We start from the raw sequence: 14,473 nt of genomic DNA on the forward strand, positions 1-14,473 counted from the left end.
TTTTCCATGTGCTAGCAAAAGTGGAGTCAAACTTCCTTGATTCTTGATCCAAACCAATGCATAAGAGTATATTAAGTTATGTACCTAGCACCAAGCACACAAACATTTCCATGAGGCCGAAAACTATTCTAAAAAAAAAATGAAAGCAATAAACACGGGTTACTTCCCGAGAAAGGCTTGCTTAAGGTCCAAGCTTGACTGCTCTAGTAAATAATATTGCAAGGATCGTAAGAGCTTATCAAATGCACTACTACACATTTCATAAGAAAGAAGGTAGGAAAATGACGGGAAGATAACGTGCAACAAGGATAGTGCACGCAAATGAGGAGAGAGATGCCAAGAAAAAGAAGAAGAAGAATCAAAAGAAAATTCAACAAAAGAAGAAGAAGAAGAAGAAAAAGAAAAGGAAGGCAAACTCTCCTTAAAATGTTTTTTGGTGGCAAAATCACCCTTTTCCTCAATAATCGATGAGTGGGGAGCTTGAAGATCACAAATAGAAAGAGGGTCCCCAATAGGCTCTTTGAGAAAAGAAGGGAGTGACATGGGATAGGAGGGAACATGATCAAATTTTCTTGAAAATGGAATATGATGACGTGGGGGGATAGGAGAAATGGTCTCACAAATGATCTCATTTTCACCACCTTGCCTCTCATCACTAATAAGGGAATGAAAATTAATCATTGAATTCTCAAAAGAAGAACACTCGTGATCTACATCTCCCTCAAACAACCAATCTCCAAGAGAAACAACCTCATCTTCCAATTCCCTATCACGACGATAAACAACATTTCCCTTAGAAATCTGAAAGCCTAAGATCTCAAAACCATGCATGAATGGATGCAAATTCATCTCAAATTCATCTCTTTCCCATGAAGCATTCTCAATGAACTCACTCAAAATGTCATTATTTTTCATTTGAACCTCACAAAATAAATGGGACATAATCTCAAATGAGTCCAAATACTCATGAATAGAGGAATCACAAACATGCACTTGGTCAAAATAAGAAAGAGGGTTTTGATTCATAAAATCATCATTTAATTCACTCTCAACTCTCTTTCCTTCACTCAAAAGCTCATTGTTGTCTTCCTCACAATCTTTTGATTGCACAAAAACATCATCATCATCATCTTCAATACACACATGGGATTTGAAAGATTCAAGATCATGCAATAAAGATGACAATTGGCTTTCTAGCTCTTCCTTTCTCCTTAATACCTCCTCAATACGCTCTTCACTCCTATTCATCATCTCCAATTGACTTCTCATAGAATTTAAAAACAACTCCTTACTTGGCCCAAAAGTAGAATCAAGCTCAACACACCTAATAAGGGATTCTAAATAATCAATCGGACACTCACAGGATGAAGAAAATTGAGGGTTAACAAGGGGAGAAGGATCACAACCAAGATTGTAAGCATCAACTTTAGCAGGATGAGTATAATCATCATCACGGGGAGAGGGGGCACAATCAAGCATATAAGATTCATTATTGGGAGAAAAAGGTACATCACAAGAAGGCATGCTAAATAATGAAGAATAATGAAACACACCATGCTAATCAACATTGGAATGCACCTCATCATCATGAACAATAGGGGAAATAGAGTTGAAATCATTTGTTCTAGGTTCACTAATGAGATCATGTGACAAATCATGGGAATGCATGCTAACATTAGAAGAATCGACACATTGCACATCAATATTAGAAACATGATTACCCTTATTGTAAACATCCCTAGCAAACCATACATAAAAATCCCAAGCATCATCAGTTGATAATGCTTTAAATTCACCATTATACATGCTTTCAACAATATCCCTAGTTTGCTTATTCAAACCAAAATAACAAATCTCAGAAGCCTCCCAAAGACTATAACAATAACGATCTACAAGTCCCTCAAGTCTATTGAAATAATCACAAAAAGGCTCATTATCATATTGAGGAAATGAGAAACATGCCATTTTTTAATTTTTTTTAACAAAAACAATCAAACAAACAAAAAATAAATAAACAAATAAAAAAAAGTATACACAAAGACCTAGACTCAAGCAATAAAAAACAATCAAGAATTGACATCGCTCCCCGGCAACGGCGCCATTTTGATGGGCGTTAGAACGGTCGCACATTCCACACTCAATCAAATAAATTTATAAATCCTAAAACTAACCCCTAAACAAGTCTAGTGGTAAGTTCAGAGTCGAACCACAAGGAACGGTAATGCTAGATTGTTCTTAATCTAATTCCTAAGCTATGCCGAAGTCGATTTACGGATAAAGGACACTACAACTACACTAAAACACATATAAAGAACAAGGTATGATAAAGTCTACTAGGGGAAAAGATCCACTTAGAACAATTAATAAGCTAATGAGAATCCATTTGATAATAAATCATGCAAAGAAAGAATTATAATGAGAATTAACTACACTCAAAAGTAATCTCTCAAATTCCTAGCCTAGATCCCTCATTGACTAGGTGCATAGAAGAAAATTACCCAAAATGCAATCAAATATATCAATTCTAATTCACAATTCCTTGTCAAACTAAAACCAATATGCAATTAAGTGTGCTATCATGGGAGATCAATCCAATCTAAAACAAACAACATGCCAACATCAATTCAATCAATTTAATCACACAATTATCATCAAATTTATCTCAAATAACTCAAATAATCATTACAAAGCCTCACTCAACACCTAGTAGAAGGGAAACTACTCAAGCATAATGAAAGCAACTAAATAAAGCAATAAGAGAAGAGAAAGTAAGAAATGCTCATTGATATAAGATGGAGATCTTCAAATTCCTCATTTGATTATCCAAAATCCATGAAAACCATTGTGCTCCTCACTTTCTCTCTCTAAAATTTTGAGAGTTTCTCTCTCTAAAACCTAAAACTAACCTAAAATCTATTCTAAACTGAAAAAAAAATCTTTTTCTTTAATGAGCAAAAAAATCTATTTATACCCCTTACAAAATTGCTTAGGAAGCTCCGCAAAAAGTCAGCTGAAACGGGAAAAGGTCCGACCGAACTCTGGGTAGGTTCGGTCGGACTCAGGGTAGGTTCGGCCGAACTCAGGGTAGGTTTGGTCGAACCTCCCTGGTCCTTGTTTGGTCGAACTTTCCTGGTTCGACCCCTCCTGTAAACATGCTGAAAACTTGGTTGAAACTGCCTTGGAGGTTCGGTCGAACTTTTCAAAAGTTTGACCACACCTTGGTTCGACCGAACCTCTTAGAGGTTCGGCCACACCTCCTCTTGAACTTCCTCTTCTTGCTTCCTCTCCTTCCCTTTTTGCTCCTCTTGTCTTTGTCCATGCCTCCATACTTGGCCAAGGGGCCTCCTACCGTGCTTAGGACCGCCATGGAACCTGCAAAAGATAGCAAAGATCACGAGAGCATGGGGATGATAAAATTATGCATAAAGATTATCAAAACAAGCGCAAATAAGCATACTTTTCATCCATAAAAAAAAAGGAAGCCATAAGAAGAGAAAAGAGGTAGAAAAACCTAAGAAAAACAGGAGAAAAGAGACCAATACACTACCCCTAAGGGTAACATAAATGTCACTTATCATTTATGAGTTTCCCTAAAACTCATTGGCGACTTCCTATTAGTTTCTTACAAAAAAGCATAATGATAGAATCAATTCTAATTCAAGATCCCCTAAACAGTTAGGAATTCAAATCCTAACACACATTAAAAAAGTGTAAAGTCCTAGGCTTTAAAGGGCCATGGGCATAGAGGAGAAAGATCCCCTACGCTGGGCACACCTTCCTCACAGTGGCGACTCCACTGGGGACTTAGAGGTTATAAGATTAGTTCTTAGTTATGGTTTAAAGTTTCCAACTTAGGTTACCTATGAGTTGTAACGAGGGCTAACTTGGATAATCTCTAGTTAGAGAGCGAGACTTGAACGCATAATATCTTCCTTTTTCACAAAAGTAAAAGCCAAACAAGCAACATTGCATCATGCATAATCATAAGCACCTTCTAAACATTAGGGATTGGCTCATTGACTAGGAGTCGCCAACACCAGGCTTCTATCTCAAAATCAATAACAATCATCCCACCCATATCGCCAACAAAATGTTGGGAGAACTATGTCATGGGTCAACACGTTGAGTGATTGATTCATACATCGTTTCTTAAGATATGGTACCTTTGGACACCCAAAACCTTGACCTTAGAATGACATTATGCTTTAATTGTTTTCTCGTATGCTTATGTGATTACATGACTATTTGCGACGTGTATAAGATAGTTTTTTCCTCTTTTAGTCTTAACTTAGGTTCCCAACTATGAATTTGTCCCTTCATAGTTTTGAGTCACGTTCATGGGATACCAAGTGATTAAAAAAAACATTAAAAAAAATCAAAAATAGTGAAAAAGAAAATACCATCGTTAGAAAAAAAAAATCCTGTTAGAACAGGTGGCGCGCGCAACTCATTGTGTTAGGCGACCACACCCAGCGCAAGTGCAGGGGCTGCGCGTGCCAACCGCACGTGACCTAGTAACTTGTGCGTGCCTTCTGTTGTGAGACCATATTGATTCCTCGTGAACTATTGGCTCGTTCAAACAATATCGTTATTCATAAGTTGTTAAAAGGCGATAATATCTCTTTAAACGTAATTTGCGTCTTTTTTCTTCCTTTCTTTTTTTTTCTTTTCTTTTCTTTTCAAAAGCGAGGGTGTCAGTTTTCTAAACTTCTCGTACTTCCTTTAGGGCTGGTTACCAAGCTTGGGAACGAAGACGCCTGGGCACTCGTATTCTACGTTTACCATCAAATAATCCACCCCTTTCGAACCATATCCCTTTGTCAACTCATCCTAATCCAACAATGTCAACCATCGAACAACTCCAAGAAGCATGAGAGGGGAAAAGGCTCAAGAAGCCGAGGCTAGAAGAATTAAGAAAATCGAAAAGGCTGAAAAGAAAGAGGCCGAGGCTTTAGCTATAAAACAAAAAATGGATGCTTTAGCCAAACGAGAGAAGACGTTAGAGAAACTTTTTCTGTTCTATAATGGGGAACAAGTACTTTAACGCAGAAAAGTTTGCTCCTCCTGTGGGACTTACTCTACCTGAAAATTTTATAGCCACAGACTTACCAGTGTTTAAGGTGACCAATAATCCAAAAAATCATCTAATGCGTTTTATGGCACCATGGCTCTAAAGGGAATTGATCTTAAGCTCTATAATTTGACATTCCCTTCATCTCTAGACCCAGTCGCAAGAGAGTGGTATTATGGTCTAGATGCTAAATTCAAAAGTACATGGGAAGATGTAGTTTCGGCTTTCATCACCCAATATGAGAGTAACGTAGAGGTAAAATCAACTTTGCGTGAACTTGAAATGCTTAAGCAAGGCGACGATGAAGGTTTCCTTGCTTTCTATGGTAGATGGCGTTAAAAGGCGGCCCACCTTGCCTAAAGGCCGCCTGAACTCAAGTTGGTACAAAAAATCAGGCAATTGTCATGAAAAGTACAACAAACATCTACGCTACCTTAGTCTAGACACTTTTCAAAAGGTCTATTCCGTGGCCACTAGGATTGAAGATGATCTTGCCAAAGAAAAGGCAAATAAGCCTCATCATCATCATTCTAAGAACAACTACAAGAAGGGGAATGATAACACTTCATCCTCTATTGATGTTTTTGCAACGTCCACGCAATATAATAATAATGATCCTCGAAAAAGGTGGATGAGGGAAAGAAGATTTACACAATTCCCTTTAACTTATAAAGCACTATTGGAAAATTTATATGAAAAGGGGTTACTCTCACCAACTGAACGTTGCTTAATGGGATGGCAACGCTTACTATACTTATCATAGGGGTGTTGGGCATGATACTAAACGTTGCTTTGTTTTAAAACACAAGGTTCAAGATCTAGTAGACGATGGGAAATTCCCACGCCTAAGCCTACCAATAATATTTCCCCATTGGGAATATTTCATATCGATGAGGACCATGTGAGGAGTGATGAGTTCAATCCCTTGGATTACATCACTCCCATAGGGAAACCTCTTACCACAACACTCATAGGGGCAACTAATGAAGTGTGTGGATTATGGTACGACGACTTTAATGACCTGTATGTCTTAAAATATGCCGCTATCCACCTCCACCTTGTCTTCAAGTTGAAACAAGTGGAGCGCTTGATTGGGATCAATTTTTGGGAAAATCGCAAGATTTGTCAAACCTTACCCTAGATGAATAATGGCATCAAGCACAACTCATGGAACATTTAGAAATGGAGGCGCATTCAACACCTCCAGAAGAAAATTGGTTCATGAGTACCAAGACTAATCCAAACGAGATCGATCACCTAACTCTTTCTGGGAGAGTCTATCAAACACAACCAAATGAACCTTCGACCAACCAAGGTCAAACTCAAAATCCAATACCACCTCCGCTCACAATAATGCATTATATCTAACTATGGGGTGCAAGGGATACAACATCCCTCTTACTTTAGTTGACAATGGGTCCGTTGTTAATGTGCTCCCATTATGAACCGCAAAATATCTAGGCCTAAGAAAAAGATCTTCATGCTGCAACACAAAGCATTAGGGCCTATGATAATTCAAGGAGATCGGTGTGTGGAGCTGTCAAGCTACCAATTACCACGGGCCTAATACAAAAGATGGTTGAATTCCATGTCATGGACATAAAACCTACATTCAACCTTCTTCTTGGACGTCCTTAGATACATGAACTTGGAGCAATACCGTCTTCGCTCCATAAAATGATTAGGTTGAACTATCAAGGTCTTCCTATGACTATAGATACTTCTCCACTCAAAATCGCAATAAAGATCAATCTCTTTTAGTGATAAATCATGACAATGATGAAGAAAATATGTGGGGATTCTCCGTGGAGGCTATCTGCACACTAGAAATGGATGAAAATCTTGAAGTACCTTTCAAACTTGATCTATATTCCACCCCAATAGTAAACAACATCTTTTTCAAGAGTAGTTACTTTCCTGGGATGCCTTTAGGAATAGGAATGAAGAAATCTATCTTACTTATTATCCCAAATAAAAGCTTCTCCTTTGGATTAGGATATAAGCCAACCAAGGAAGAAATTAAATCTCACAATCAAAGCCTTAATGGACAATTTATTAGGGAGGGGGAGGATTACCCATGCTATGACTTTTCAAAACCACTAGTTCTTGAAGGTATTAAGAAGCCTAGATTCGAGATTTTTCACGATTGCTACTTCTTGAATGATGACTTAAGTGTTACTCAATCAAAACACCCAACTCCAGGGTGCTATGATAGGCAAGCCTTTAACTTACTATTTGGACTAGAGCAAAACCATGTTGCTATCATAACCAATCAAAATGCCATCCAAGATGAAGCTTTCGACCTTACTTCATTATTCATCCCTTTCAATAATACTTTCGAGCATAGATGGAGAAAGACCTTCAAGTGGACTAACCACAAGGGTGATAAGCTGGAATTCACCATAGGCGAAGGACAAATGTTTGAAGAATCCGACGACGAGTCTATTTTAGATTTTAAAGAACCTAAAAATTTAGGCCTTGTGGCCATTACTGAGTTGTTACTTTCTAGTTCTAAGGGCGAGGATCCCAAAGAGGATTCCTCTCTTGATGTACTTTCTTTTTATTTTAATAAGATGAGCTCTATTTCCGAGTATATGCCTTCTCTTGAATCTTTCGAATGCTATAATAATCAATCTAACAAAGATGATGACATTAATATATTGTTTCAATTAATGAATGAACGAGAACAAAAGAATCATGTGATCGAAGAAACTAAGACGATCAATATAAGAACAAACGAAAACAAGAAAAAAGTCAAAATTGGCTTAACCTTAAATCCGGAAGAACGATCAACTCTCATATCGACACTTAAAGAATTCGAAGACGTGTTTGCTTGTTCACACAAGGACATGCCAGGAATAGATAGGGAAATTGTAGGACTTACCATTCCCTTGAACCCTATGTCTAAACCCGTAAAACAAAAACTTCGACGAATGAAACCTAACGTTGCTTTAAAAATAAAAGAAGAAGTACAAAAACAATTGGACGTAGGTTTTATTCACGTATGTAATTACCCAGAATGGATAGAAAACATTGTCCCAGTCCCTAAAAGGATGGATGAGTTCGCATGTGTGTCGACTTTAGGGACCTCAACAAAGCTAGTCCCAAAGACGATTTCCCTCTACCCCATATTGATATATTGGTGGATAATACGGCTGAACACGCGATGTTATCCTTGATGGATGGATATGCAGGTTACAACCAAATTCTAATGGCAAAAGACGATGAAGAAAAGACATGCTTGATTACTCCTTGTGGTACTTATTGCTAGGGCTGGCAAACGGATCAGGTCGGGTCGGGTTCGTGTTCGGTTCAGCTGATTTCGGGTCAACTACTCCCCAACCCGAACCCGATCCATTTAAATTTTCGGGTTGAGAATCCCAACCTGAACCTGATATTTTCGGGTTTGGGTCAACCCGAAAGTAACCTGATTTGACCTGATTTTTTTGTTAGGGTTTAAATTAGGTTATTTTGACCCGAAAATGACCTTATATTAACCGGGTTTGGGTCAACCCGGATGTAACCTGATTTGACTTGATTTTTAATTTACATTATCTAGCAAATCTAATTAAAGAATACATGCCAAAATATAGTATACTAAATAAATTACAAATCGAAATTCAAAAGCTATCAATATTTTTAATTATTTATACAGACTTTATATAAAGTAGTTCTCAAACAATTTACAAAATTACAAATCCAAATTCAAAAAAAGTTGAAGAAGCAAGGGCAACGTATGTGGCGTGTAAGGATCCATATCTGCAAAAAAGAATGAAAGCAAACATCAATAAAAAAAGGACTCAATCCCTACAATACAAAAATATAACAAACAACAATTAAAGCAAAAAAATACAATACCGTTTAAATTATGATTCGAATAACAATTAAAACAACAAACAACATCAAAATTAGGCTTTGATTAGCATAGAAAACCTAAAAAGGAGTAAAAACAATATAAATCAAGTCAAAGAATGCTCAATCTAACAAAAAAATAAATGCTCACAAACTGAATAACAACATTCTCAAGGTCTAATTAAACGAGTATAAAAACATCTAACCCAACAACATAAATCCAAATTATATGAACAAGACAACAAGTCAACAACAACAATTGACATGCAAGACTGTATAAAAGAAATTAAATATAATATTATATGAACTTGACCATATAATTTTGGAAAAATTGCTTTAAATAATACGACCTTTAGCCCGTCCGCTAAAAACAAGTCCACCTTTTGATTATCCCAGAATAATACCACCTTTGGGGGATGTCCGCTTTAAACAGGTTGTAACCTGTTGGTAACCTGATTAATAGGTCATGTAGGACACGTGTCAATATTTTATTAGTTTGACAATTTTAATTTTTTTTTAAAAAAGATATTTAATAATATTAATCACTTTAGTATTATTTTTTAATTGGTTTTGTAAATTTAATTTGATTATTTAAGAATTATTTAATATTTTAATTTTTTAAATAATAATAATAATAATAATAATAATAATAATAATAATAATAATAATAATAATAATAAAATGAAAAAAGAAAGAAAAAAAAACCAAAAATCCTCACAGCACCACCCTTCCCCTTCTGCCACCGCGAAGTCCAGACCTAGCCTAGCCCCCAGCCCGCCGACCACCGTCTCCCCTAATCACAGAAAATGACCAGCGCCCAGACCCCCTTCCCGACCTTTCTTCCTCTCGCCTCCTCTGTCTCCCAAACACCCCCATTTGACGAATTGCCCAGCCACGTCAACCACCTTGCGCGTTTCAGCCACCTAGCTCATTCCCTCTTCCCGGATCTCCACCTGCTCCTTCCTTAAACTCCTATCGTTCTGAAACATCGACCGTTTGAGGCTCGTGGAGGGGAAGGGTGGAGGTTCTCGGCGATGGTAGGGCAAGGGCGAGGGTTTTTGGTGACAGTAGGGGTGTTGGTGTGGGGGGTTTTTGGCGATAGTGGAGGTATTCAGGGGTTTCGGCGACAGTGAGGGTGTTGGTTGGGGTTTTTGGCGACAGTGGGAGTTAGGGCGAGGGTTTCCAGCGACGGTATGGGTGTTTTATGGGGGTTTCGTCATTGGTGGGGGTGAGGGTAGGGGCCGCTCCGGTTGTGGTGGTGGTTGTTGACGGGTGGGGGGCTGTTGGGGTTTTTTTTTTTGTTTATAAATTAAAATCAATATGATTAATTAGAAAATTGTTAAAAAAATTATTTTAATTACATTAATTGTTAACCATAATTAAAGTTCTAATTAAGAGTTAATTAAAGTGTTAAAGAAAGTTATTACAAAAAAAATCAAAAGGTTAACCAGTTGTTAAATTTGCAAGTAAAAAATATTGTTTAAAGCGGACACCCCCCAAAGGTGGTATTATTCTGGGATAATCTAAAGGTGGACTTGTTTTTAGCGGACAGGCTAAAGGTCGTATTATTTAAATCAATTTTTCCTATAATTTATATAAACAAAACAAAAAATCAACTACATCAAACAAAACGAAAAAAATAACGAAAAAAGAAGAAAAATAAAGGAAAATAAATTAAGAAGCAAAATACCTAGATTGATGAAGGAGAGGATTAGAGGAATGCATCTCATGGAGGAGAGGAGTGAAGGAAAGTTGAGAAACGGTTGAGGAATGAGGAGATTATGAGAAAGAAAAACCTGAGAAAGTGAGAAACGGCTCTTCAAATTTGAGAAAGAGGATGTGATTATGTGAGGTTTTAGGGTTTTTCTTTTTGTATGGTAGCTTAGCTTCTTTGGGCTTGGGCTCCGTTTTTTTAAGGTTTGTTTAATTTTTTTTATTTTTTTTGTTTTTATAATATAAGTATATTACGTTCGGGTTAACCCAACCTGATTTGACCCGAAAAATATTTTCAGGTTTGATGGGTCATTTTCGGGTTGAAAATTTCAACCTTAACCTAACCCATTTAATTTTCGGGTCGGGTTCGTGTCAACCCATTTAAGTTTTTGGGTCAAAAATCTCAACCCTAACCTGCTATTTTCAGGTCGGGTTCGTGTCGGGTTATCGGGTCGGGTCAGCTTTTGCCACCCCTACTTATTGCTACACAATTGTGCCATTTTGTCTTAAAAATTCAGGAGATATGTACCAGAGAACGGCTACAACTCTCTTGCATGATATGATGCACAAAGAAATAGAGGTATATGTGGATGATATGATTGTAAAATCCAAAGATAGAATGGGTCATGCAAAAGCTTTACACAAATTATTCACTCGAATAAAAGAGTACAAGATGAGATTGAACCCCACAAAAATGCGCTTTCAGAGTAACTTCCGGCAAGTTACTTGGATACGTAGTAAGCACACGTGACATTGAGATTGATCCCTCGAAACTAAAGGCAATTATTGATATGCCTCCCCCACAAATAGAAAAAAAAATTAGGGGTTTTCTTGGCAAATTACAGTACATTAGTCGATTCATTTTTTTTTTTTTTTTTGGTAAGTAAGAATTATATTAATACCAAAGAGAAGAGGGCAAGCCCTCAAAATACAAGAGAGTAAACCCTCACCACCTAACTACAACAACCCCAATCAAAGAATACAACCTTTAAGGCTATATAACCATTTACATTGTTTTCTAGTCCAACTCCCTGTAATGAGTTGCCTACTCCTATCCACTGTTTCTATACAGATTCCTCTACATAAGATCCTAGGATGAATTACAGCTTTGAACCAATAAGCATGATTTCTAGCAAACCACAAATGGTAAATAACAGAAGCCAAGCCTGCTGTTCCCACTTTTCTACAGATGGGGTCTTTAAATTGCTTTCTCCAATGCAACCAGGCCACGTCTATATTATAACAGCTATTCTTGATTCCCAGCCAAACTGCAATCATATCAATGCTTCTTCTACTGTAAGGACACTCAAAGAAGAGATGACTTCTGGTTTCAGTAGCATTTCCACACAGTAAACAGTTGCTGTCTTCACAAAAATCAAATCTCTCAAGCCTATCTCTGGTTTTAAGCCTATTATGCATTGCAAGCCAGGAAATGAAGGCATGCTTGGGGGAATTAAAATTATTCCAGATCCAAGTATGCCAAACAACTCTCAGATTATTTCCTTGCAACCAATCATAGACTTCAGAAATCTTGTATTTATGCTGAGCCCAAGCTTTCTCCAAGAATCCCGAATGAAGATCATCTTTAACTTTGCAAAGTTTCTTCCATTCCCAACCAGCACTACTCTTTGGTTTATAATCCCACCATTCTTGATCTTTTAAGTAAATTGAATGCACCCATCTGACCCACAAAGAGTCTTCTTTGTTAACAATTTTCCAAACATATTTCCCCAGAGCAGCTTTGTTCCACAACTTACAGTTTCTGATCCCCAATCCACCAGTTGCTTTGGGTTTGCACACCCAATCCCAGGATATGGGAGGACTTCTAGACAAATTAGCACTTCCATCCCATAGAAAAGCTCTACAAATCTGAGTTATTCTATCCAAAACAGAAGCTGGCAGAAGGAGACACTGAGCCCAGTATACGTGCAAGCTCATTAGCACAGACTTAATCAAGACAACTCTAGCAGCATAAGACAAATTTCTGCTTGCCCAACATGTAATTCTGGAAAGCATTTTATCGACCAAACCATCATAATCAGCAAATCTCAAGTATTTGGCATTTAAGGGAATACCTAAATACCTGAAAGGGAAAGAACCCTCACTGAAACCAGTGTGCCTTAAGGTTTGCTCTCTAAAACTTATAGAAGTATTGCCAAAGTAGATTGCAGTTTTTGCCTTGTTAGCTTGCAACCCTGAACAATTACCAAAGGTTTTTAAAGCCCTATGAATCAAAGAAATGGACTGTGAGTCACCATAACAAAATAACATCAAGTCATCAGCAAATATCAGATGATTTTGACCAATCCTCTTGCATCTTGAATGAACTCTAAACTGCCTAAGCTTACCCACTTTCCTCAATAACCTGGACAAATATTCCATTGCCAGGACAAACAGAAGAGGAGACATGGGATCCCCCTATCTTAAACCCCTAGCACCCTTGAAAAAACCACACATCCCCCCATTGATCATCAGAGAGTAAGAAGGTGAACTAACACAGGTCATAATCCAATTACAGAATTGCACAAGAAACCCCAAAGCATGCAACATGTCCCTGATGAAATCCCAACTGACAGAATCATAAGCTTTTTGAATATCAACCTTCACAGTACATCTAGGAGGCTTGATTTTGTTATTGTAATACTTGAGTATATCTTGACATAACAGAATATTGTCCAAAATTGAACGTCCAGCTATAAAAGCACCTTGCACCTCAGAAATGACATCAGGAAGCACTTCTTTCATTCTACTGCAAATCATCTTAGAGATGACTTTATATATGACATTGCAGCAAGAAATTGGCCTGAATTGCCCAACCTTAGTAGCATGCTCAACTTTAGGCACTAAAGTAATCACAGTGGAATTAATCTGTTTTAAGAGCTTGCCATTCCGGAAGAAATCCAGGACAGCCTCACACACATTCTCTTTTACAATATCCTAGGCACATTTGAAAAAATGGCTAGAGTAGCCATCAGGACCAGGGGCTTTATTATCATCAATATCCCATAAAGCCTTCTTTACATCAGCCTCACCAAAGGGTCTACACAGCTCTCTACTTTTCTCCTCACCAATCACTGGTCCTTCATCAATGACAGATTGATGAATATAATGCTGACTAGGGGTAGCAGTACCAAGCATCCCTTTGTAAAAGTCCAAGAAAGCTCCAGCAATTTCTTCATGTCTATGCATTTCCACCCCATCCTCCTTCTGAATGCTGCAAATTCTGTTTTGCAATCTTCGCTTCCTAATGCTGGCATGGAAATGAGCAGAATTAATATCACCATGCTTAAGCCAATGCAGCTTTGCCTTCTGTTTAAGGAAACTCAATTTCCTCTTATGAGCTTCAATATATTGTTGCCTAACCAGAAGTTCACTAGCCATCAAACTGAGGTTACTAGGATCACAGTTAAGTTGCTCCTGTTTCTTCTTAAGTTCAGCACCCAGCTTTTCATCAGTAGCCAAAACGTCAGAATTATACCCATTGTTGAGCTTCTTCAAAGCCACTTTGCAAGCTTTAAGCTTCTGAACTAAAATGTACATAGGAGTGCCGGAAATCTGACAGTTCCAAGCCTCAGCTACCACCTCCTGAAAACAAGGCAAAGTAGACCAATAGTTAAAAAACTTAAAAGGCTTCTTAAAACCACCATCAGCATCGCCCATATTCATCACACAAGGACAATGGTCCATAAGACCTTCTGGCAAGAAAACAGCATTAATTGGTTTAACCTTCTCCAACCACCAATCATTAACCAGAATTTTGTCAATCTTGGAAAAAACCCTACTATCACCCTCCTGTTTGTTATTCCAAGTATAGAAGCAGCCACTAGATTTAAAATC

The 14,473-nt window shown here is 37.6% G+C and overlaps 1 protein-coding gene across 1 annotated transcript; it reads right to left on the reverse strand.

The window, feature by feature from the left end:
* Positions 1–11,608: 11,608 nt before the first annotated feature.
* LOC110739808 lies at positions 11,609–13,045 on the reverse strand. Its single transcript, XM_021920290.1, has one exon. The coding sequence runs from the start codon at positions 13,043–13,045 to the stop codon at positions 11,609–11,611; it is 1,437 nt and encodes a 478-aa protein (XP_021775982.1).
* Between the last annotated feature and the right edge of the window lie 1,428 nt (positions 13,046–14,473).

Source organism: Chenopodium quinoa, unplaced genomic scaffold (assembly GCF_001683475.1).
Source record: "Chenopodium quinoa cultivar QQ74 unplaced genomic scaffold, ASM168347v1, whole genome shotgun sequence".
Lineage (NCBI taxonomy): Eukaryota > Viridiplantae > Streptophyta > Magnoliopsida > Caryophyllales > Amaranthaceae > Chenopodium > Chenopodium quinoa.